The sequence below is a fragment of the Artemia franciscana genome, chromosome 8 (genome assembly GCF_032884065.1).
Source record: "Artemia franciscana chromosome 8, ASM3288406v1, whole genome shotgun sequence".
Lineage (NCBI taxonomy): Eukaryota > Metazoa > Arthropoda > Branchiopoda > Anostraca > Artemiidae > Artemia > Artemia franciscana.
In genome coordinates this window covers 50,626,309-50,652,802 of record NC_088870.1, presented here as the reverse complement: position 1 = coordinate 50,652,802, position 26,494 = coordinate 50,626,309, and the positions used below count along the sequence as shown (strand labels likewise).

The 26,494-nt window shown below is 36.3% G+C and overlaps 1 protein-coding gene across 1 annotated transcript in view; it reads right to left on the bottom strand.

The window, feature by feature from the left end:
- Positions 1-4,406, bottom strand: part of LOC136030541 (uncharacterized) — a 168,132-nt gene extending 163,726 nt beyond the window's left edge. The window contains exon 1 of the mRNA XM_065709591.1: positions 4,185-4,406. Coding sequence (XP_065565663.1) covers positions 4,185-4,189 — 5 coding nt within the window. The 5' untranslated portion in view covers positions 4,190-4,406. The remainder of the gene's footprint in view (positions 1-4,184) is intronic.
- Positions 4,407-26,494: the final 22,088 nt, after the last annotated feature.

Sequence of the window (26,494 nt, the reverse complement as noted above, 5' to 3'; positions counted from 1 at the left end):
TATTTCTATAAAACTATGGGGTACTTGTATGATATAGCGACCACACTTAGTTCTCGATCTGTAGCGAAACCGGTTTTCTGTATCCAATCGGAGATAATCAGCTTAGCCTGAGCGAAATCAAATATGGTGCAGGCATATTTTAATTAAATATTTGATCTATAAAGGTGGTAAGGTTAGGTATTTAATATAATGCGTTCTGGATGCTCTGCTTTCACTAATTCTCCCTTGTAATTTCCATAATTTTGTTACATTATTATAGTTTCATCATATTTTGGTATTTTTCATTGTGATTAACCTAACTTCACTTCTTGAGTGTGGTCGCTATATCATACAAGTGCCAACTTTAGAAATACATATAGTATTTCTATGAGAACATGGATAGAGAGGTTTCTGAAATAGTATGCTCTTTAAGTGAACCTTTTTAACGTGAACTTAGAATATAACGTTGCCAGAGCATGATTAGCTCATTACATACATTCTGTAAGACAATAACTTAACACAAAACACCGTATTTCATCAGAAACTACCCATGTTTCCTCTTATAAAAAATAAATTAGGTCCTATGTGTTTTCTTTTTCAAAACACCATATTTTCAACACAACATTTTCAGTATCATCACTTCCGGCAGCTTAAAATAAAGCAGCATCTGAGAAATTGAGTAAAATATTTTTCGGGAAATTCTCGGACCGACCCAATTGTTAAAAAGGCGAATGTTAGGAACTTTTCGAAGGTTCGCCCACTTTCCGCCAATTGGTGTCTGTATCGGACCACCACCACTGGTGCCACACAGTTCCGCCACGCTTGACACTTCTGCCATGCATGTCACAAACGCGTTGCACACTTTCGCCATGCTTGGCACAAGCCTGGTGTACATGATTTCTCAAGTAGATGACCCCTCGTAATTTTTAGAAACTTTCCGAGATGACAAAAGCTTCAAAATGACACTTGTTCCACCACGCTTTGCACATTTCCGCCACGCTTGGTACCAATCCCCTGTTGTACGTGATTTCTGAAGTCGAAAGCCCTCGCAACTTTTATCCGCTTTCTGGAATGACAACAGCTTCAAAGTGACATCTTGTTCCCCCACGTCTTTCACACTTCCGCCATACTTGGCACGAATCACTTGGTGCACGTGATTTCTCAAGTCGCTGACCCCTCGCGACTTTTAGCGACTTTCTGAAATCACACAAGATTCCAAGTGACACCTTGTTCCGCCACGTGTTGTACACTTCCCCCACGCTTTGCTCGACCCCCTGGTGTACATGATTTGTGAAGTTGGTGACCCCTCAAAACTTTATGAAACGACAAAAGCTTCAAAGTGATACCTTGTTCTTTCTTGGAAAATTGTTTCAAGAAATTCTAAAAATTGCCCTAAAATATCATAAACAATTACTTATCTCATTTCTAAAAGTTTATCATTTAACGTTTCACCTGTTCCGTCTAATAGAAAAATATACAGTCCACACTAGCCTATACATTCAAACTACATTTTTCAATAGCGCGACTTTTTTCTTCTGTATTACTTAAAGGAGAACGGTAAATAAGCGGCGGGAAGAGAAGAGATGCACAATTCTAGAAAATAGTGTGCGTTTAATATTTGCTGTATATTGATCCACCAGCGGCAGGGGGAGGTAAGTGAAGCAATGAACTTTTATTATTAATAGAAGTTTGTACTGGAGCAGGTTTCAGAATTTTTGTCAATCATTTTTCTATTGTTCAATAATAAGGAAAACGGTTTAACTTTGTAGACTCCTTTTAAGGGCTTAAAATAAAATTTATGACTGAAGCGATTTGTGATTAGTATATTCGAAAACAGCATAAAAGATGCATTGAGTGGTGTTTTCTCTCCGATTCTAGCTATAAAACATTCGAAGTTTGCCACTGGAAGGCCTGGGACGTAATGGCGACGGTAGTGATTATTATATTTGGAAAAAACATTCAATTTAGAATTGAATAATAAATTTTTGATTTTTTTCTCTAGCCATAAACTATTTTCAAAAGTTTTCTGATTTTGTGGGTTCGTTAAATTAATTAATTTTTAATTTTTTTAATTGTTCAAAAATTTAATTTTTTCGAAAATTTAATTTTTTCCAAAAAATTAACTTTTTAGCTTATTTCTCATTGATAAACGGTTCAAAATGCCAAATCAAGCTGAAAAACAAAACAAGATGCACTCCGAACACAAATCAGAAAAGTCTAGCCTAGTCTGAAAGTATACATAGTCGCGATGTTAGGTATTTAACATAATGTGTTCTGAGCTGCCTGCTTTCCATAATTCTTTGTCGTAGTTTTCATAGTTTTGTTAATAAAGTATTATATTTTCATATATTTTGGTATAGTCCATTAGGATTAACCTAGCTTCACTTCTCGAGTGGGGTCGCTATAATACATAAGTGCCCGATTCAGTTTACATAATTTGGGCTATACATTTTTCCGTTAGGGAGGAGGGGTGCAAAGTTTGCACCCGTCATATATCATTCCTTTAGGAATGATATATCCTAAATAATTGTTGTAGGATTTTTCTAAATTCAACTAGTTTCCAGAATTTTACACTGTTTCCTTCTGGAGAGTTGGAATGTAAACCTGATATCTTTTGGCTATCAATGCAAATGAATGAATAGGTGACCTAAGAGCAAAAGAAAACGGTTAAAACCAACAGTAGATTTTTTATTCATTGAATATCGGGATATATCTTTAAAATCAGAAATTCACCTTGAATCCAAATATAAGAATTCATTCCCGTTGCAAGTTTAGGCTACCCCCCCCCCAATCTTTAATGGTTAAATATAGGGTACTTCCGCAGTACATACTCGAGAAGTAAGTTAGGTGAATGCTAACGAAACAAAACAAAAAAGGACGAAAATACAATACTTTAGTAACAATAATGGGTACTTTTGTCTTATAGCCACCGCACTCAAGATCTTGTATCACGAACATGAGACAATAGCCGGTTTTCATGGTCTTTATACCAGACAATATCAGCTTTGGCTCGTAGATACATTATTTTAAAGGCATTGATTGATAAGTATAGAAAGGGAAGAACTTGTCTTTATGTGGGATTTCTGTATCTCCATAAGACGTTCGACAGCGTTGACAGAGAGCTATTGCGGGAAGCCCTGCTAAGAATTGGCCTCCCTCATTTGTTTGTGAGGCTGATAGTGAATATGTATACTTCTGTGAGTGGAATCGTGCTAGTTGGTAACACGTTTTCTAGGCTTTTTAATATTAAGCTGGGAATAAAACAGGACAGCACTCTTTCTCCTAAATTGTTTAACATTTTTATAAATGATGTTGTTGATTTTTTAAAGAGTAGATGGGCTCCGAAAGTTAGTCTAGGGACCCATAACCTATCACTTTTGTTATTTGCATATGTTTTTGCTCTGGTGGCTAGTATTTTTGCTATGGGATTGTTTTGCTGCTTCCTGGTATTTTACAAAGTAGTAATCCAACCACAATATTTCGTGTTGGTGTGTACATAGATAAAAGCTTAGAAAGAAGGAAAAGTTTATACAATTAATTATTAATTATTATATAGAATTACGATTATTTCCTTGCTAAATTACCATTAGGTATTTTTTCATTATGTATTATGTTTTTGCGTGCTTTTGTTCTGTTTGTAATTTCTTTATTTTCCATAAATATTTGTGTGTATATGGCTCTTGGGCTTTTGAAATACACGATCTAACTATATTGGCTTCGGCTTGGTGAGAAACTACATTGTAGCTATTAGTTGGTATTTTGGTTAGGTTAATTTAGGTTATATATTTAACATAATGCGGTTCCTTCCATAATTCTTTGTTGTAGCTTTCATAATTTTGTTAATAAAGTATTTATTTTCATCACATTTTGATTTATTTTATTACCATTAACCAAACTTCACTTCTCGACAGAACTTCAGTGTGTTGGCTATAAGGCTCAAGTACCAAATTGTGAAAACTACAACAAAGAATTATGGTAGAGTGGCCACAAAGAACGCATTATATTAAATACCTAATCTAACCAAAATACCAACTAAATATTTAATCAAAATATAGCTACAATGTAGTTTTCCATCGAGCCGTTATATTTTGATTATGGGTGGAATTCTGATTCTAAAGGTAGCGTATGTCTATTTCTCAACTACCTGAATAATCAGTGAATCGAAAAGTTTACTAAAACCACCACAGTTCAATGAAGCGCCTTACCGCATATTTGATGAAAGTGATATCCAAATAAAACAATATATCAATCCAAAAACGTATTTAAGATAAAAGTAACAACATTGCAACGCATGAAAGTGAACTGCCGCTAAAACAAGCTTTATAGAGTTGTGTTAATTCTTCTTCAAGCAGTCCTTCAAGGGAGAGCACGATCTCTATACTTCAATTTGGCCAACATTGTGAAACCCGTGGCCTCAATACCCGTCTAAGGGGTAGGCTACCAAATGAAACCGGCTTATAATTAAGGGTATTAGTGAGATATGTGCTGATTTTTCAGCATTTAAGAATAACTGGAAGCTGACACGATAGATTTTTTTTCGAGGTTGTGAGTGACATTTAAGAGGAATAAAAAAAAAACTGAATCTGGATGAAATCAGTGCAGTAGCCCAGCCAAAGGAAGGGTCTGAGGACCACATCTTAAAAGATAAAAAATATTTATCAATAAGACGTAGTTTTATGTAGTTTTATTTGTTACATAATGGCAGGGCTAACCTAGAGCTAATTCTTGGGGGGAGGGCAATGTGACAAGGGTGCCAATGATTGACCAAATTGACAAATTTATTCTTAAAAAAGAGTGAAAAACGGAAAAAACAAGGAATGAGGGCGCCAGAAAAATCTTGAGGGGCCCAGATTCCCCAGGCCCCCTGGATCCGCTAGTGCATAATGGTACTGAGGGATTAAGTCACATAAAAGTAATTACATAAGATATAAGAGCCTTATCCCGAGTTACACTCTAACTAAGGGTGCCTTTAATAAAACATTGGCTAAATAAGCCTCACTTTTATTAAACTTGAGATCCGAATGATTTAGCCAGATTATCCTGAATTTGAGAGAGTACTCTTACCTCCCTAAGTCTCTCGCTGTTTATGCTAAAGTTTAATGAGCTACTACCCCCTCAGTCCCCTATACATTGCACCGAAGTCTGACAACTGCATAATAGCATTTCAAAAACAAGATACTCCTTTGAAAAGGTTTGGGGCTGAGGGGGAGGGCTCTGGTCAAAAGTAATTTTTCTGGTTGTGATGCTAGAATTCCTTAAGCATGGCAGAAGGTTCATCAGACAAATATTGCTCCTGGGGGATACCCCTATCCTTTCCAACAATGTGCAGATAAGTATATGATTACGATCTTTTATTAAAGATAGAGAAAATACCTCTCGAACAAGAGCGGAACTGTCATACCCTCAGTATTCATATTCCGTATTTAGCCAAGGCCAAATATATTCTTCCAAATGAAGGGAGGTTATGGGTTATATACCTATCTGATCTGAAGGATTCCTTATTAGAATTTGGTATTCGTTCTTAAAGGGATACTTTTTGAAGCTTCGTGATCCCTCACCTCTCATAAATAATCTACTGCACCCACCTTAAAAAATGCTGTTGTGAAACTATGCAATACTGCACAATAGTTAGTCGAACAGCAAGGACATCCTATATTCTAACCCCTCTTTTTTATGTACTGTAGATATATATGGGCACGAATGGCTGCCATGTGGTAGTACTGCCTCTGAGGCCTTGTGGATTATTTTTTGATAGTTTTAACCGAATGGAGATAAAATTTCTCTCGATAGTATATTAGCTCTAGCCAGGCCGAAAGTTATTGTTTTGCGGCGCAAAATGGCAGACCTCAAAATGGCAAAATGTTGTGGCACGGTCTCTTTTTTTACTAAAAAGTGGCCCTGAACTTATCACCCTCCTGATATTTTGCGACACCAATAAAGAACAAACACACACACGAGACCAAACTTCTCGGGAAAAATGGAAAAATTCAAGCTTTTCTATATAGTAACTTGAAACCTCCGATGCACAGTTTTTGGACATTTCGATCATATAACTTTGATCAACTTCGCCTCTCCTTTTGGAGATGTTCTCCTCTTTTTATAAAATTGGACATATTTCCTTTAATTATTGTTAGTAACCACAAACAACTATAATTAACATAACCGAGGTGGAAGTAGTCGTAGTGGAGTAATCAGGGCAGGAATAGTTTGGCTAGGAGTAGCCGGCGCAGCAGTAGGGTTGTAACAGGAATATTCCTTTCAAGAACTTTCTTAATGACAGCGGTCGTATTAGTAAGGATGGGTTGTTAATTGTAGGGATGGGTAATTATGGCAGGAGTAATTATGGCGATTTTCCTTTCTGTGGAAGTGGAATACCATAAATATGTATAAATTATGAAATATGGAACTTCGTAAGGAAGGAGTTGTAGAAACTTCGAAAGGGACTCATTCGATTGGAAATCGAAGGTTTTAGCGCCCTTAAGAGTCGAAAGTGATTAGAGGGCAACTATCCCCCCTTCCGCGCTCCTTCTTTCCCTGATTTTATCGGAGAAAAATTTCTAGGTAGACATTTTATTCAGCATAGTTGAAAGGTACAATAATTACTACAGCTACTACTGCTACAACTACTATCGGTAGTACTACTGAAGCTAAGGGTATTCCGGAGAAACGTTCTGAGAATCTTTAGGAGGATGTTGAACTAAATCGAAACACACTATGTCGATGCAAGTTGTTAAAGGGGTATAACAACTATCTCCCAGAAACTGCTTAGTGCTTTAAGTTGAAACTTCTAAACTTCTAAATGTTGAGGGGAATATTGAACCAACCAAAAGGTACTCTGTTCATACTACTGCTGCTTCTACTGCACAGCTTAGATTACCAATTTAGTTATGAAAAATCGATTTATTTTTGGGACACAGTGCGCGGTAGCGATTTTAGCGGCTAGAGTCAGGAAACTGGCAGTCTGAATCTAAAAGTCGAAGCAATTGGACTGACCGCGTATGCAACAAAACAAAATTGCGCTCCCGCCTATGGTGTTGTAGTACGATCTACGCGTTGGAGCGCGGGCATGGAGGAGGCACCAAGTTAAGAGCTCTGTACCAAAAGCTTCTCATTGGCAAGATAGGAGTTTTCATAACTGTATTGGTATCTAAGCTGTGTTCTACTGCTACTACAAAGGCTAATTATATTAAGCAGACATTTTCAAGAAATATTGAGTGGGATGTAGAATTAAATTAAAACATATTAAATGTATGCCAGCTTTCAAAAGGGCATACCAGCACTAGCCTACCTCAGGAATGGCTAAGAGTATTATGTTGAAACTTCCAGGTCATGACACAGCGTATGTTGAACTAATAATATGTACGATATGCATACTATTACCACTACTAGTAGTATTACAACTTATGCTACTGCTATTAGTATTACTATTACTAGGGCTAACGGTCTTAGTGCGGAATTCCCCAGGAATGTTAGGGAGATATTGGGCTAAATCAAAAACACTATGTACATGCAGGTTATAATAAGGGCGTGTCAAAAATATCCATGAACATATTTAGTACAAAGTTGAAGCTATCTGAGCATGAGGGGGGGGGGAAACGTTGAACTAGAACAAAAAGGAAAATGTGAATACTTTTACTGTTACTACTACTACTACTACTATCACTAGTAATAATCCCGATGCTCCTACTGATACTTCTGCTGCCATGACTACTACTATTGCTCATACTAAGGGTATTGGTGAAACTTTTAGGGAATGGTGAGGATGGTGTTAAACAAAATCAAAACACACTAAACACATTTCAGTTATCAAAGGGGTACAATAGCAATATCCCAACAGTGTCTTGTGGTATTAGGCTGCAACTTCCAGGGCTGTCAATATTACTACTACTTTGCTACTACGTCTACTGCTACTGTTGCTACTATTAATGGTACTGTTGAACTCAATCAAAATAGTTTGAGTGCGTGCAGGTTCTAAAAATAGACAAGGTTGTCAAGATATCCAGGTGGGATATCTTAGGGCTGGAATAGGGTATAAAATAGAAACTTTCAGGGAAATTTATGCTGCTTTAAAACTAAATCAGAAGGCACTATTCGCATACTGGTTGTCAATAAGACATTTCATCGTATCCCAAGAACGACTGATGGTAATAAGCTGAAACTTCATGGATACTACCATTACTACTTCTGCTCTTACTATTAAACTAAATAAAAAGGGTGTAAGTGAGTTCCGGTTGTCAAAATAGCATAGATACAAAGTCTTTGGAGCTGAATAGACACAAGTTTTATTAATCAGGGAAAGTTATGGAGGATGTGTGTCCAGACTGTCAAAAGGTTGTAGGAAAAGGCTACTATTAACAATTTTTTTGAAAATTTTTGTCCAACATAATATTTAGTAAGCTAAAACCTGAATTCTTACAGAGAATTGATTAAAAATACAAATGGGGGGCAGACCCCCTCATATACGTAATAATTTCAGTTTGTTTTAAGTTTTAATGTTGCACCTTACTCCCAGTTGATTTTTCTTTAATTTGTGACGGTTTTTCAAGTAATGCCAGGAAATCCCTTCCCCTTGGTGTAAATTTTTTCCAAGAAAGCTCCCCCTCAAACTTTCCTTCCAATAGAAAAAGCCCCTCTCTTGCAAAATCCCATCCTAAATCTTAAGAAAAACAACTTAAAATTGCTTTGTCGGTGGCTTCAATAAAGTTGACGATTGTCGACCGTCCAATTATCTCAAAATTTATGCCGTCCTACCCCCTTTCACTATAAACCACATTTACCCCCTTTACACCATAAACTTATTTTCATCTAATTGAAATCTTAATCTTTATTTTCGTATGTAATCTTAATTTCTTATAAAAATAAAAAACAAGTTTTTTCAACTGAAAGTAAGGAGTGACATTAAAACTTAAAACGAACAGTAATTATTCCGTGTATGAAAGGGGCTGTCCCCTCCTCAACGTTCCTCTCTTTACGCTAAGGTTTGACTCTTTGTCACAGTTCTACTTTTTAAACAATAAAAAACTTTAGCGTAAAGAGCGGAACGTTAAGGAGGGGACAACCAGTCTCATATACGGAATAATTTTTGTTCGTTTAAGTTTTAATGTCGCTGCTTACTTTCAGTTGAAAAAACTTTTTTTTTTTAATTTAATTTCTTAACGTCTTTGAATTAATGTATGCTTTGATTTCGGCTCACCGCACATCAATAATTAAAACGAAATTTGCATATTAATTTTTTTTTTTTTTGGCTAAATGGCTTTCTCATAGTTTTGATCAGTGAAAAGGACAGTGAACAAGGAAAAATGAGAAAAAATAGTACCAAAAAGGCAAAGATATACTAAAAAAAACTGACTTGTTTCTCTGGATGCTTGAATTATGTAGGCTTATCTTAGTTTTGGCAAGATTTTTTGCAGGAACTAAATTCCAGCGGTGGGTGCAAAATGGGGTCTTGGGAGGACTGATGTCTGCACGGGGGAGTTCCCTCATCTGCTATATATCAAACTAAGCCCCTGGGGCTTACATCCCCAGCCTTCTAAAGGACAGAAAGTAATTTGCGCTTTACTGAAAACAATAATATATTTTAATTTTTTTATAACTTTAACACATACACATTGTGGAGTATTAAAGGAATTAACATAATTATTCATTAAATGGTCAGTCAACTTTAATAGTTATTTTCAGTAATAATGGCTATTATGACAATTTTCTTTTCTTTGTTTTATTTATGTATCTAGATTATATTCCGTTTGATTAATTTTTAGAGACTAAATAACTGCGAGATATCTTGCTTCAAATATTAAATTTTAGTTTTAGTGTGTCCTCAAGGACAGTCTCTATTCTTAGGTATTTGGAAACTATTTTATACTATATTGTTTGATTGCATTTTTTTTCTATTCACTGTTATATTTTTGGACTTTTCTATAATTCTGAGTAAGCACTTTGAGGCTGTTACGACAATAAACAAAAAGAATTCATTCTGCAGAAGATGAAATAACTAATATTTTTGCTATGAATCACAGACTCTTGAAAATTAAATTCGGGAATGTCATTTTTATAAGGAGCGCTTTATAAGAGGAACTCAAACACAAGAGACCAGTGTAGTATGCTATGGATCTAATAATTATTATAATTATAATATAATTCTAATAATAATATAATATATAATTATAATATAATATAGTTACAATTTAATATAATATAATAATATAATTATATTCGTGTTATTGAGCACTATGATTCGCGCTCTTTTGAGCTTGGAAGACCATCGCATTCAGAATCCGCAAAATTACCAGGATGAATCACTAAACTTTGCTTGCTATTACTAATAACTCGTTGCAGCAGAAAGCCACCAGAGCTACGTAAGCTCCTTCTCTATCCAATCACTCCAAATCCTCCCTCTTTACACCCTTCAAAGAAGTTCCCATTTTCCTTAGATATTTCCTTTCGACATCCTAGCACCCTATTCGAGAACGACTTGCTTTTCGTTTGGCCCTAGATGGTTGCCTGACAAGGACGATCTTGGGCGATCTGCCATCCTTCATACGCAGAACGTCTCCAAGCCATCTCAACCTTTCTCTCATTATAGCCCTAGAAAGCAGGACTGGACCACACTTTTTGCACAGCTTACTGTTTGAAATACGGTGAGTCCCTCGGGTGCCCAAAACAACCCGTATGTAATTTCTCCGGCAATACCTAGCAAATACTGGCAATACCTGGTATTGGCAAATACTGGCAATACCTGGCAATACCAGGTATTGCCTTGCCAGGCAATACCTGGCAACCCCTATCATCACTGTAGCTTCAAATATTCTAATCTTGATCCGCAAACTTACGTACCAATTCTTTCTATCCCATGCATAGCAAAATTATGACTACTTTTGGGCACGGTACTCCATCCTAAGTTGAACATTAAAGTTAAAATTAAGGTAATTAATTCCAGTTTTTTGCTACTTATAGTTAATTAATTCAATTTTAGCTTAATTTAAGTTAAATACATCTAAGGTGCAATTTTCCCCCAACCTCTCTCTAAATTGCCACTCCTGGCATCAATAAATCTGTATTTCCAAGATGCACATATCAACGATTTCATGGGTGTCTAATTTGTAGTCCCTGATTTTCAGAAAACAATCACGACCCAGGCACTTGCTTCACCATGCATTTAACCAAAATGATTGTGTTATCCACAATAATAATTACGTTTAAACCACTTAATGCAAATACTTTAATAGTAATAACCCACACAACCAAAATAGTTCAGATTAAATTATGGCAATCACACACCTGATCCACCATGACTGAAAAAAATGCTTTTAGAACTGACCTTTCTTTCTTGTGTTTTTCATTTTTTTTTGCTGTTTTCTATGTTTTCTTGTATTTCTTTTCGTGTATTTTCTTAAAAATTTGCTTTCACTTTGATGTGAAAGCCAAGCTATGTTAGATTTATGTCTTTTACCCGCCGTTTGTCTAGTTCTGAATGTTCCTTTTTTGTGGGTTAGCTGATATTTTTATTATTTCCATTCAAGCACACACACTTTTAATGATATGTTGTATTTCCCCTGTTTTGGTTTCAGTTTTTCTTTTCTTGGAGTTTGTATTTCCGTATTTGCACATTTTTTCTGTTGCACTAAGAATAGCCATAGCCGCTACGCGGTTGACTGGGCAAAAAAGAAAATATGCCTAATTTCTTCGCAAGCAGAAACATTCCATCGTTTTCTTTTCTTGCCTTTTTTTTCTCTTACTGTTTTACAGTAAAGGAAACTAAGTCAGAACAAGCTTCAGGAGCCAAATCAGGAAATAATTGAACAAAATCAGGAGCAAAATCATAAACTCTAAAGATAGTGATTTCCAGGAAAACTTAAAAAACTCTCGGATAATATATCAGATCAACCACTAAAATAGACTAGTATTAAACCCAATTAAGACCAATACCTAAGCTCAAAGATCTTTGTCAAAGTTACCAAAAAAGAAGTAACAATACCAAACAAAGCTATTGTCAAATAAAAGCCCTAAAAACAGTTTCATCTTTATAACGAATTTTTTCTGATTCATTTCTGATTTTATCTCTGATTCATTTCAGATTTCTGACTCTTTTCCAAAAACGAATTTTTTTTCTGATTTATTTCTGATTTCATTCCTGATAGGGTTTTGATTTTGGAAGGGGGATCCGAAAACTTTCCAACAAAACCATCCAGTGTGCCGACAAATGCAGAAACCTGGCACGTAAGCAGGGAGGCCCCCCCCCAAAAAAAAAAATCTCACGATTTTTTTTTATTTCCCCATAGTTTTCTGATGCTTTTCACAGATGAAGGGATTTAAGGGATTTGTCCCTCCCAAAACAAATTCCAGCGTACGTGGCTGGTGGACATATAAGCTAAATTAAACTAAAAACTTAAGCTAAATTTCAAGGCATCGAAGGTATGTGCCGACACCTTGGAACCCTGGGGGGAGTCCCCCTCCCCCCTTATCTGCACCCCAGGTCACAATCACAGTCGTATGTAGCTGTAAGGGCAGTCGTAAGTGGCTGCAGGCACGAATAGTAATCTAAATCGTAGTTGCGAATAGTAGCAATCGCAGTTCCAAGTATTCGCGGTCACAGTCACAAGTAGTCATTGCCGCAAGCATTAACTAGTAGTAACAGTTCCAAGCAGTGGTAGTCACTAATAGCCGTAGTTGCAGTCACAGATAGCCACGGTAGCAGCAGTACAAGCATCAGTAATAGTTGTAATGGCAGTTGTAGAAGTAGCAACAGTAGTAGCTGTAGTAGCCGTGAGAGTTAAATTTAATACCCTTAGCAATTCCTGGGATATTGATGATACGCCCTTTTGACGACCTGCGTGCAAATAGTGTGATTTAATTTAGTTCAACATCCACCCAACATTACCTGAAAGTTTGACCTTAATACTCTTAGCCATTCAAGAGGTATTGGAGATACGATCTCTTAGCCATCCCTTTTTAGTTAAAAATCCCCCCTCAATATGCCCTGAAAGTTTCAACTTAATACCTTTATATGTTTTTGAGATATTGCAAATACTCCCTTTTGACAATCTGGATACACATAGTACCTTTTGATTTAGTTTTATATCCACCTCAACTTTCCCTGAAAATTAACGCTTAATACCCCGTTCTTCCTGAAACATTGTATCTATGCTATTTAGACAACCTGGATGCACATAAACCCTTTTGATTTAGCCCAATAGTAGCAGTAGCAACAGTAATAGAAGTAACCATTATAGTTTCAACTTAATATCCTCAGCTGTTCCTAAGATATAGCTGATTCACTCTTTCTGTAACCAGCATGCACCTAGCGCCTTTTCATTTAGTTTTATCTACCCCTCAACTTTCCCTGAACGTTTAAACTTAAATGTCCTATTCAGTGCCCGAGTTATTGTATCTATGCCATTTGGGTAACCTGGGTGCATTTTAACTCTTATGATTTAGTTCAATAGAAGTACGAGTAGTAGTAGTAGTTGTGGTAGCAGTAGTAGTAGTAGAAACAGTAGGAGTAGTAGCAGTGTTAGTTGTAGCAGTAGCCTTGAGAGTTTCAACTTAATAGCCTCAGTCGTTCCTGTGATATTTCTGAAGCACCCTTTGACAAATTCCATGACTATATTGTGTTTTGAATTAGTTTTACTTCCCTATCAACTTTATCTGGGAGTTTCTGCCTAATACCCTATTCTAGCTCTGAGATATTCCTCTGTTCCATTTTCAACACCAGCAGTAGCAGTAGAAGTAGTAACAGTAGTAGTAGTAGTATTAGTAGTAGTAGTAGTAGTAGTAGTAGTAATAGTAGTAGCAGCAGTAATAGCAGTAGTAGTAGCAATATTAGTAGCCCTGAAAGTTTTAGCTTTATACCCTAAGATGTTGCTAGGATATTTCTGAAACACTTTCTTCACAACCCGCGTGTACACAGCGTCTTTTGATTCGGTTCACCATCACCCTCAGTATGCCCTGAAAGTTTTAACTTAATACGCTAAGCCATCCCTGAGATATTACTAATACGCCCTTTTGACAACCTGCATGCACATGGTGTGTTTTAGGTTAGTTCAACATGCTCCTCCACATTCTCTAAAAGTTCCACCTTACACACTTGGCCTTCAACATCCCCCGCAACATTCCCAGAAGAATAGTAGTAGCAGTAGTAGCAGCAGCAGTAACAAGATTCACATAGTGTCTTTTGATTAGTTCAACATCCCCCTCAACATGCCCTAAAAGTTTCAACTGAAAACCCAAAGCCATTCTTGGGATATTGATGGGATATGGGACATTGAGGGGATATTGATTCCTGGAATACACTCTTTTGAGAACCAGCATGCCCACTGTGTGCTTTGATTCAGCTCAACACCCCCTCGACAATCCATGAAAGTTTCGCCTTAATACCCTTCACCTTAGTAACTAGTAGCAGTAACAGTAGTAGAACTATTACTACCGCTGCTACATTGTTTTAATAGAAGAATTTCTGTGTTCTATTTTGTTTTAACTGCTTGTTTGTTTAAATAAACGCAAGTCGAGGCCATTTATCAAAAAGGATTTTTTTTATGCTTTCTTAAAACAAACAAATAAATAAATTTATCATAAGATAAGCAAGATCGTATAAAACAGTAATTTATGATACATACAATGCGTCACAAGGTCACAACACATCGATAATACACACAAAACATCACAAGATAAATAATATAAAAAAATAAACAAATAAAATTATCATTGTAAGCCAGACAAGGTCATACAACACAATACTCGATTATACGAAAAATAGTATTATATTATAGGAATCTATTCATACCTCCCCTAATAACAAAAAAAACACAAGCTAGATTTGTCTCCTAGACTTTTCATCTTGAAGGAGGTTCTCTGGTCCCTTTTTATTTGCCCTGAAATTTTCAAGCGGACCAGTAAACAAAATTCTATTGTTTTTAATTTTAATTTAGCGATGACAAAAAACTAAAAAATTCATATTCGCTCTAAAAATCGATGCAACCAGATTTTCCTTCATTAACAACTCCATGGTCTAGTCTGCGTACCCTGAAAGTTTCATGCCATTGAACAAAAAAAAATTGGCCATTGCCGTGGTGCCCAGAATCAATACAAACCATTTTTTTCAAAATATTTTCTCCTCTTATATTTGTCTGGCCCCGTGATTTGCAAGCTGATGATAAAGCAAATTTGGGTCTATTTTCGGCGCCACGTGTTAAAACAACAAATTGTTTTCAGTAATATGATCTTCATTTAATCTGCATTAGCTCCAGACTTGTCGGTTCGGGCATCACAAATCGATACAGCAAAAATTAGTTTAAATTTGCGAGTTTTGAAAACTATGCTTCCTCTTTCAAATAATAGTATCAGGAGGCAGAGCTTCGCTCAGTGACGCGGATTTAGCCACAAAGCCAGTGCCAGTTGTATTCCCCATCCACAAATTCCGCCAGTAAAATCCATAAAATCCCTCTGGAAAATTCTTCCTGCATGCAAATCTGAGCAGCCGAAGGGGCAGTGAGACAAATAACAGGAATGAAGAAAAGAAAGGACTCAGGAATAATTTATCTATATTTCAAAATACACGTAGAATATATGATATAGAATGTTCTATAGGATTTACTTTCATATTTATTTATTTTGATTCTCCTTTTCGTATTTTTGAAGGCTAGGGGTTAAGTTGAAATAGCAGGGTAAGACAATATTTAAAGAAATTTATTTACTCGCTAAACTGAAATGCAAAGGTACAAACCTTCGCTTGGTGAAAAGAAAAAAGTTTTTTGAAGGACCTAACTTTAATTTATTCAACACATTTTTTTGCATATTCATATCGACAAATTATTTTATAGAGTCGACAATCAGATTAAATTGCAATATGTTTTTTTTTAATATTTAGTACGCTATGCCAATAAATTTCTGCATGCATAATTTGCGAAGTTGGCCAGACAACTAAAATTTTTCTTATACATTAGGGCCCACTTGGCACCTCCAAGTTTTTACTACCACCCCTTCCATAAGAAGTGGCCAGGCGAAAACAATGATGCATAGAAGTCACGCGCCCTTTACTGAAGACAATGCTATTCCAATAAATTTCTGCATGCATAATTTGCTGCGTTGGGTAATCTTCAGTTTTCAACCGAAATTTTTTTGTAACTCACCAATCAGAGTGAGATTTTGGGCTCATATTTTGAAATTAGAAAATAACGAGGCTTTGAATAACAGTATTACTATCTGTTATCTACAGAAACAGCATCAGCAGATTAACTTGAGAAAAAATTTGTGTTGATATGGTTTTTTTTTTCAAAACAAGTTCTCGCTATTTCAATCTTCCGCTTTAGTAGCATACGTGTGACTTAATAATTAACAAAAAATACGGATGATTGATAAGTTGTAAATTTTTATCGACTTCGGCACAATAGCATGGCTTCAGTGTTAATTAGATTATAGCTTGTGACAGAGTAGTTACTGTTATGAGAAGATATATGGTAACCACTAGTTGTGTACAGGGTTGTTATAGCAATAGGTAGTCTTTGTACAGGTAGCTTTAGTATTAGATATGATTCAAATATACTGTTACAGCAGAAATTAAATTGAAAAAAAAAGTTTCTCAACGAAAACTAAAGAGTAATATTAAAACTTAATTCATCAAACTTACATGAAATTATCGCACTTAAAACAAACTGGAATGAATATGACCGAAGAAATATTGTTCATATTCATGAACGATTATTATCTTTCATTCAATTATCGTTGTATTCAATTATATTCAATTATTCAATAAAAATTATTATTCAAAATTATTCAAAAATTATTCAAAATAAATTCAATTATTCAAAGTATATTCAATTATCGTTCAATAAATGCCAGTGATTATTGAAGTCAAACTTACAACGAACAGAAATTATCACAAATAAGAATGGAGTCAAAACCACCCATAAACAGCATAAAAGCTTAGGTGTCAAGAGCAAAGTAAAGGAGGAAGCGGCGAAGAAATTTGTAAAGCTGCTGGTTGAATTGTCTCTTTTTTATTCTACAGTCGTAAGATTCGCAAGTCAATCCAATTCTAAATTGAATGGTAAGAGGCGGTTTTAGGAGGGGGCAGAGGAGGCGCTTCCCCCAGGCGCAGAGATTTTAGGGGCGCAAAATTTCAAATAAATAATCTAACGGTAATAATCCTTCTTTAATTTCTTAAATTGTATTTTTATTAAAATAAAATAGAGGACACAGTTGGCAGTAAGTATACAAAAATCGAATCAAAAATTTTCATTTTATTTTCATATCTTCATCACCATTCCTTGAAAATAAAAGTGAGTTGACCGAATTTAATAATTTTAATATATTCTATGACATTTTTTATTTAAACCGGTTAATTACTAATTTTGCAGAGGTTGAAGTAAGAAAAGTCAGATTTAAATAAATGAAAATTTGTAAAAAAAAAAAAAAAATTGGCCTGAAAATATATGGGAGGTAGGAGGGGGGGGGGGTAATAAAGATTTCACTTCGGGCACAAGGGCTGCCAGAACCGCCACTATGAATGGTCAATTAAAATAAAATTTTAAGGACCGTATTGTTGGCTGTACCGGGTTGCAGGCAATAGGATAGCGAAGCAAAAGGAGTGGCTTTATTGTTAGCCCCTTACTGATGATGAAAATCACTCAATACTACTTACTTACCTGTACTTGTAGCAGGACTCAAGCATCTCAGCTCTTCCTGGTGTCCAGTAGCTTTGTCATTGTAGTAAGCCAAGAGTCTTGGTCCTTCGCGAGCGGTTCAATCAATTCGAGCCAGGACTTTTCCCATCTTCGTCCATACTTCTTAAAGCCACCGATTGGGTCTAGGTCAGCCTTGGTGCAGGCGAGCCTCGTTTTCTTCTGTCCCCCACGTCCCTTTTTCCATCCCAGAAGAGGTGTACATCTGAGGGACTTATTGTTGACGGTGTGGTGAGGGCAGCAAAGTGTATGGCCGACCCATCGGAGTCTTTTTTGTTTAATATAGGGGCCAAATCAAACCGCTGATGGCAGATTTTGCGGAGTTAGTAATTGCTGACTAGATCACGGAGTTTACTGCCAATGATTCTCCTTAGACATGAATGGTCAAATAGGTTGAGGGCTTGAATGTTGGATGCTTTTAGAGGCCAAGTCTCACAGCCGTATAGTAACACAGACCGAACAAGGGCCTGATATATCCTTATTCTTGTCTTTAAAAGAACATTTTTCTGGTTCAATAGAGAGTGATTTAGCTGGGTGAAGATTCCAGTTGCTGAAGCAATTATTGACTGATTTTCTGATATGCATCTTCTTATTGGGTCTACCAGAGAGCCTAAGTACTTGAATTCAGGAATCTCATCTATGGGCGACTGTTCTAGTAACACTTCGGGTCTTGAGCTGATATACCAGACAACACGACTTTTTTCTTCGAGGAGCTAAATTTCAGACCGACCAGAGAGGATTCTTGAGCTATCCTCGACAGCATGGATGGGGCTTCTGAACGAGATTCAGCTAATAAGCAAATATCGTCGGCATAGTCCAGATCGTGATCACAAAGTCGGGACTTACTTCAAAGCCTGAAAAGATCGCCATTGCTGTCGGACACCAAACTCAATTTGGAGCATCGAGGAGAGCTCCCCATCGATCTGAATTTGGGATGGCAGTATGTTGGATAAGTCTGACTACCTTGCCTGGTACTCGGCCTTCCAAATTTTATCCCTTAGAACAGATTCGAAAGCTGTAAGAAATTTATGGATAGAGACAGTGTTAGTTTTTGGTGTTTTACCCTGTGTTCAAGGGTGTGTCATAAGGCGAATAATGGGTCGATAGTTCCCATGCCTTGGCGGAATCCCGCTTGATTGGGCCTGGTCTTTATGTTGCGCTGGATACAAAAACGATTATGTAGCACTATGGCAAATATTTTGGCAGCAGTGCATATGAGAGGGATCCCGTGATAATTGCTGCATTTTGTCTTTAGCCCTTTTTGAAGACCGGAAGGAGCATAGAGTCTCTCAATATTATGGAACCATCTCTTCTTCCCATACATGACAGGTAGTTTATGCAGCCTGATGACAAGTGCTGTCCCTTCATACTTATAAAGTTCAGCCAGAATAGCATCAGGACTAGGAGCTTTATTACTTTTCAGGCAATTGGTTGCTTGTCAGACTTCGTTTAACGGGGGGGGAGCCACATTCAAGTATTTGTAAATACTGCTGGGTGAGTTTGGTTCCTGCTGGTCATCAGTGCTGCGACTTGGATTATTGCTGTGCTAACTTATCATTTATTGCTATGGAGAGTTGGTGCTGGTTGAGTGGTTTGTCAAAGTGTTCGTTTCAGCGATTTATTATTTCGGAATTATTTGAGAGCAACTTGCCGTTTTCATCTTTGACGGACTTACCAGTTGGCATATGTGATTCACCCCTGATTGTTTTTACGAGCTGATACATCTTCCTGGTGTCGGATCTGGAGGCACCATCTTCCATGTCTTCAGTAATTTTCTCTCATTACTGGTTCTTATCATTCTTAGCCGACTGGTGGCATTTTCTTCTCCGCCGTTTGAATAACTCTGATTTTCTGTCTGATATCTGATTTTGTGCTCAGCCAGCTGAACTGTGTGTGTTGATATCCATTTTTTTGGATAGTCCTTTGTGGTGTCCTACCGTAGCTTCTGCAGCCTCGTGGATTGTATTGCGTATGGTACTCATTATCCAAACTTTGGGTTTACTCGTCGGTCGCTTGCACTTCGAGAGCTTAAAGCGATTAGACATCTTTAAGCGGAATGCCTATAGTATGTTAGGATCATCGAAGCAATTAGTATCAAATCTCTGTGGAGGTTTACTCTTGGCGCGTGTTGCTAGTCACAACTTTAGATCTAACTTGACTAGAAGATGATCTGACCCATGTTTTGAGCAAGTATGTGCTCCAATGTACGATCTACTATTCGTAGCCATCGATTTCCAACTGTTGGACATGAGGATATAATCAATCTAGCTTTTCGCTCTACCATCTCTTGAATGCCATGTGGATCTACGGCTCGGCTTTGTTTGAATAAGATATCGGTAGTCACCAAATCTTTCATCATGGCAAAGTGAAGAAGTCCTCATTCCCTGCTACATCTGGCTTCAATACCGAAGTGGCCAATGGCAGACTCAGCATTGGATACTTTTACCCCAATTCTGGCGTTAAAGTCGCCTCCAATAAAAATGAGGTCTCTTTTCGGGAATTTCTTAAGTGTACAAGTTAGAAGTTGTTGAAAAAGATCTGATTCACTCTCAGGCACGTCTATGGTTGGAGCATAAGCAACAATAACTGATATGTTGAATAGGTGGTCTTTGAATCACGCTCTTGCTAAGCTATGTGAGATAGTGAGATTCCCACTTTAAATGTGACCCTGATGCGAGGGGGATTAAAATAATGCCCACTCCACCATACGCAAATCCATCACGGGATTCAGAGTTGAAAAAAGAGAAAGAAGACTCGCATTCAGGAGTTCTAATCTCTGAGCCTTCCACAATGCCGCTGATTCGAGTTTCTGAAGCGCACATGATGTCTATGTTGTAACACAATAATCCTCCATCGATAAGCGACTGAGTTGCCAGGCATTTCATCAAACAGACGTTCCAGCACTCTACACCAAGGGATTGTCTATGTTTCCGAAGGAGTATCTCAGCTTGCCAATTTTTCAGAGAAGGTGCAGGTGAAACTTCAACGTGTCACTTGCGGGGGATGCCGTAGCATGGGTTTGCCAATTTTGCGAAGAAGCCTCCCCTTAAATCTTCAATGATTCGGCTTGCCGGGAATCAACACAGTTGATGACAATCAATGACAGGTTTGTCACTGTTATTGATGTGAAATTAAGCTAATTTCTGCTTATCAAGCAATTTATTTAACCACTGAATTCTCTGAGCTTCTCTGAACTAAACTTCGTCAAGACTATAGAATTAATGACCAAATGCAAAACCTTGGCTAGCCTTGTCACCGCGCTTGTCATCTTTTCTTGTCATCTCTTTGTAAGAATTTCAGCTTCTCACACATACAGTGTTTAGATTCTAAATCTTTCTTTCAGCTAATATACTTTTCACATGTCCTTTATTATACCAGAGATTTGCGTGATTTCTTTGTATGCATTCAAAAGGCTGTTTTTTTGAAGGTTCAGCGTCTTTTTTTCGTACCACACGCATCTTGAAACAACTGAACTGAAACCATTATCACAATGTAAGGAACCACATTGATTATGTGGTTACAAAAGCTGAGTCTGTCGGTAGATATTCTATCAGCAGGAAAAACGGTCTAAGGTTATATCCCTGGCTTTGAGGCATTTTTGAGAACGTCCTAGAACGCTTTAGATTTATTATAAACAACGAATAAGGCAGAGATTACATGTAGCTGAGTTAGGACAGTAGGTACGTCCTTTCAACGCAATAATTCTTCCATTAACGTCTTCCTTCTTGTTCTATTCTACAATGGTCTCCCCATAGCAGTTTCTTGGCGACTTTTTAGGCCCACTCCATGGGGCTTCAAACCGCTCTTTGTCTTGCAGTTAGGCTGAGTAGTAGAATCGTCCTTTCAGTTCAAGGCGGTAATGTTAATTGAGGGAGGGGCAACTACCCTTCTAAGATTTTTAAAAGCACCTTTTCAGTACTTCCATTGAAAAATAACTTTTTTTATGTATTTTTATTGAAAAAACTAAAAAAAAAAAAAACAGCAAAATAGTATACATTTTTGACACTCCAAAATTTCCAGTATCTGACACCACTGATTCGAGGTCAAGCCAGAAAAAGAAGAGGAAGCCCTTTCCCGTAATCCCACGGTAGAAATTTTGCTTTAATTTTATCAATTTACATCTTTGATGCATCTCCGTCAGCAATTCACATTATTGCTTAAGCATATGCAGTGACGGATCCAGGTGGGGGCACGAGAAGCGCGCGTCCCCCTAACGTAGTGGTGGATTTGGGGATAATATCATGTGGCCATATTAAATATCTTATTTTTCGTAGAGGGTGAACAGCTTTTCATTTTTTTTATGGCGGGGTAGTTTCTATAACTTACTGTTTTTTGTATCAATATTTTTCCATCATTTTAATTTCAACATATTTATTAGAACTTTAACCCACAGCAGATTTTAGATTAAATCTACGACCATTTCCACAACCTACCTACGGCGTATATTCGTTGAGCTTCCCTTTAAATTGCTGGCATCTCTTTGTTAGCAAGTTGATTGGAGTCAAATATTTTGCGCCCCCGCTTAAAAAATCCTAGATCCACCCCTGAGTGTATGTCAGAAAAGAAAGCCAAACAATTCCACATTTATGAAATCTAATTCGTTCCCACGTGTAATTGAGTGAAATTTTAAGTCAGAATGAATAGTTTCCAATTCCTTTCAGGGTCGCCACCTGAAATTATATCAAAGAGAACATCTGTTCAAAGAAAAGGAGGGCATTTTGTATTTATGGTCAAGAAAGGAGGAGATTCGGTATTTTCGACATTTCTAATTGGTCAATTTTTTTTATTCACCGACCTTAGATAGTGCTTCTTCCATCTCAAAATGCCTTTAACAGAGATGAAGAGATCTAAGTGCCTTGAAGGTTTCGCAGCAAACTAATATTATTAACTTGAAATTCACAGCAGGTGCCTTGAGTGCATGTTTAAACCATCTTTGCCAAGATTCTTTATTCTTGCAGAAATATTAGCGGAAAAAACTATACAAAACAATGAACTGTTCAAAAAGGCACTGAAAATGTATTCTGACAATTTAGTTCACAGTTGCCAGCGCGGAACTTGTGCACGGTACAACCGTGCCCTCAGTAAACACCATCTCATAATATCCAGCAGCAAAAATTATGTTCTAATGAGCAAAATGTTATACATTTTATTTGTAAATGCACATTTTTACTATTATTTATACTTTACTATTTTTTTTATTACTTTATTAAGTATTTTTAATACTTTATTATTATTTTTACTATTATTATTTGTCTGTTGGGGAATCATGGTTGTGCAAGCGCCCTGTACTGATTAAGCACAAAAAAGAGGACAAATCTGATTTTTGTAAAAGGAGGAGGATAGAGGCGAGGCTAAAAACAAGACAACCAAAATGAAGACATTTGGTAACCCTAAGTTTCGCCTGATTGGTTCTTCCGCCGGGATTTTAAGCCGGTATATAGAAAGAAAAGTATTTTTCGTCACAATTTTTTTTACTGGCAGTCCCTCTCTTTCTCTGGCGTCAAGCAGTGTTGTAATTTTGTCAAAATCCTGGAGAGAGGGGGGGGGGTATAAGTTGAAGCCAATTTTCTCTAGTCAAGTGAAAATGACAGTGAAATGATAAACGAGCCATATAGTGCTGAAAAGGCAGATACACTAAAGAAAACTGACTTGTTTCTTTGGATACTTGAATTATGCAGGCTTATCATAGTTTTGGCAAGATTTTTTGTAGAAACTAAATTTCAGCTGGGAGGTGGAACTGGGGTCTCAAGGGATCAGTGGCTCCCTGCCACATACAAATTAACCCCTGGAGTCAAGCTTTAACAGAAGCAAAAGAAACTTAGGGGTGCCCTCCGATTACCATCCTACCGTCGAAATATTCCATTTGGGGTAGAAGCTGGGCTCTGCCACATTCGCAATCGAAATGATGATTCCACCGTTCGGCATCGAGTTACGAAACACCGAGCGTTTCTGTCCGCTTTTATCTTTCTTTTATCTTTATGTTATCTCATTTTACCTTTTATATTTGTTTTAATCTTTCTGCTATCTTATTTGGTTTGCAAGATAAATATAAGTTTCTGTTGTTTTAAAAATAGGATATTTAATCATTTTTCATTCTCAAGAATAGTTGGGAAATAGAGGATTTGATACCAAAATCTCTTTTGCCGTATTTTAAATAACCAAGAAAATTTTTCATCAGCCAATTGCTAATCTTTAATTAGACAAAAAATATATTTTTCTAATCATGTAAGAAGAATGGGTACTTATTTGTAGTAATATCCCACTAATAACAGTCCCACTCAAGAAGTGAAGTTAGGTTAATCATAATGAAATATACCGAAATATGATGAAAATATAGAACTGTTGGAAAACTTCGCACTGTATAAATACCTTACCCCCACCCCGACCCCTTAATGTGCAAATATATAGTCAAAATTATGTATTTCTCATCTATTCTGTCACTTGTCTTGTCTCACGCTAAGCTGAAAGAAACTAGCGAAAGAAACCGGTTCTACAGTGCGTCAATGGATTAAGAACTTGATTGGGGTGTTTATAACAGACAAGTATTAATTTTATGTGGAGTTAATGTAAAAAATTTTAATGTATGTATGTTAAAATACAAGAGATATTATGTAAAATCAATCTATCTGTAATTAAAACAAAGAATGCCATCTACTTAACGAATAAACTTTAATTCAATATTGCCATATAATTGGTTCTCTAATAGGCTTGCTTTTCCTTGCCATCACTACTGCCTACATGTAAAGGTAAAGCTGTCTGATGATTGGTCACTTGATAATAATCCACCAATCAGATATAAGGTTACATTCTTATGGGAATCATTCAATCCATGTGACACCCATGGTGAAACCATTGTTACAGTTGATGGCCGAAGACGAACATAAAGTTTGTCCTTCTTAAAAAGACAAAACCCTTGCCTTTAATTGTTTGCTGCAAAGCTATAGTACTTAACTCAATATTCCAATAGATTATAGTACATGATCCAAGTCAATTCGCTTGTATTACTGACTTCATCTAGGGCAAATGACTTACGATCAACGTTTTCTAATAAAATTGTTCTACTACTACTATGTAGAAATTCATTATATGCTAAGGTTTATGAATTTATTGAGAGATTACTGTGAAGAAAAAATTATGTAAAATGTACCTTGTTGAGCTTTATTACTCACTTTGCAAGCTTAAACACTGTTTGAAACAAAAATCAATGATTCTAAGCTAAATTGAATTTAAAAAATAAAATGTAAATTATGTGTATTAAAACGAAACATATTATGCTGTTTTTATTTATGTACAAGTTCATTGAATATTACGTCAAATCAAATTAGAAACAATATTAGAAAGTAATGTCCGAGCTATACCAGTCACCTTTAAAAGTCACCATTTTAAACCCTAAGGAATAATAACTATGACGGAAGAAAAACACAATATGGACAATCTAAATTTTTTGCTTTAAACTTTAAATTTCGTTTTTTGAAGAATTTTTTTTAGCTTGAATTTTATAGGTTTAAACACTTTTTGAAACAAAAGTCAATGTATCTAAGCCATATCAAATTTTTCAAAAAGAAAACATAAAAATTATATGGTAGACCATAATTTCGTTTTATATATTTTTTAAAGCTGAACAAAGTTTAACTCAATTAATTGCTACTGGGATATAAATAATCGGGGCTGTTGTCGTGCTTAACTTTGATTTTATCGATAAGGATGGCTATAATATGGCTCGGGATAAGTTTCGAATATATCATTTTTAGCGCGCTATTTTAAGGTTAATTAACAACCCCTATTTAAAATCTATACTATTTCAGAGGTTTTTATAAGCTTCTAGCATTGATAGTTTTTGCAACTGTCAACTCTCTGGTCCAATTGGTGCATTAGAGAGTCGACTGCATGATTTTCTGCCACATGGCAGACACGCAAAACATAAAACATTCATGTCAGCTGATAAAAAGGCGTATTTGGAGATCAAATTTACAATACTTCCAGTGCCTTTATGCAAAGAGAAAGAGAAGGCAGCACTGACGAAGACGTGGGAAGTTTGGTAGATTTTCTACAACTACTAACAAAAATACTTTTCTACCTGTGTACAGTAAAGAAAACTTCCTTTTTAAGAAAATTTTATATTGTTTACAGCCAAAAACTGCACGTTTGGTTAACAATTTTGATTTGGGTCTTGTAAGTCGATATAGAGTAATAATAATCGGCATAATATTCCACCAATAAACTGTGTTTTATTTTTTAATGATTTTTTTTAATGATTCTAGTTTTCTTTGGTCTTGGTTCGCACGTTTTCGATCTTTGATTTAATCAGGGGCTTAACTTGCTATGGGGACAAAAACAGAAGCTATTCAAAATAATAATTCCAAAAATTAAATAGAAAATGGGATAGTTCTTCAAGAGGGTTGCAGTCTTAAAATACATTATACACCATACTAATTATATTCTTTTTTCCATCAAATCCAATTTCAATTGAAAAAACTTAAACCTTACCTTCCATCCATATACTAAGATCATCCTTTTCCTGATAATTCAACCTATTTTGTTCAAGGAAACCAACACCATCACGACCCATCAATACTCGGTTCTTGATACGAAGATCATAACCTGGAAATGAATACAGAGAGATCGACTGGATTGAGCTAAGAAATGCTTCACATAATCTTATAATATAAAAAAAAGAAGAAAATTGATCAATTAATTCTAAAGTATCTAGGTAACTCGTAGTTACGTGGACATTCCAAGAACATAGTTGCAGACTCATTTCATTTATATCTTGATTATACAGTAGCCGAATATAATCACTTTCCCTCATAGGCTTTAGCTCAACATACGTTGTACCATCA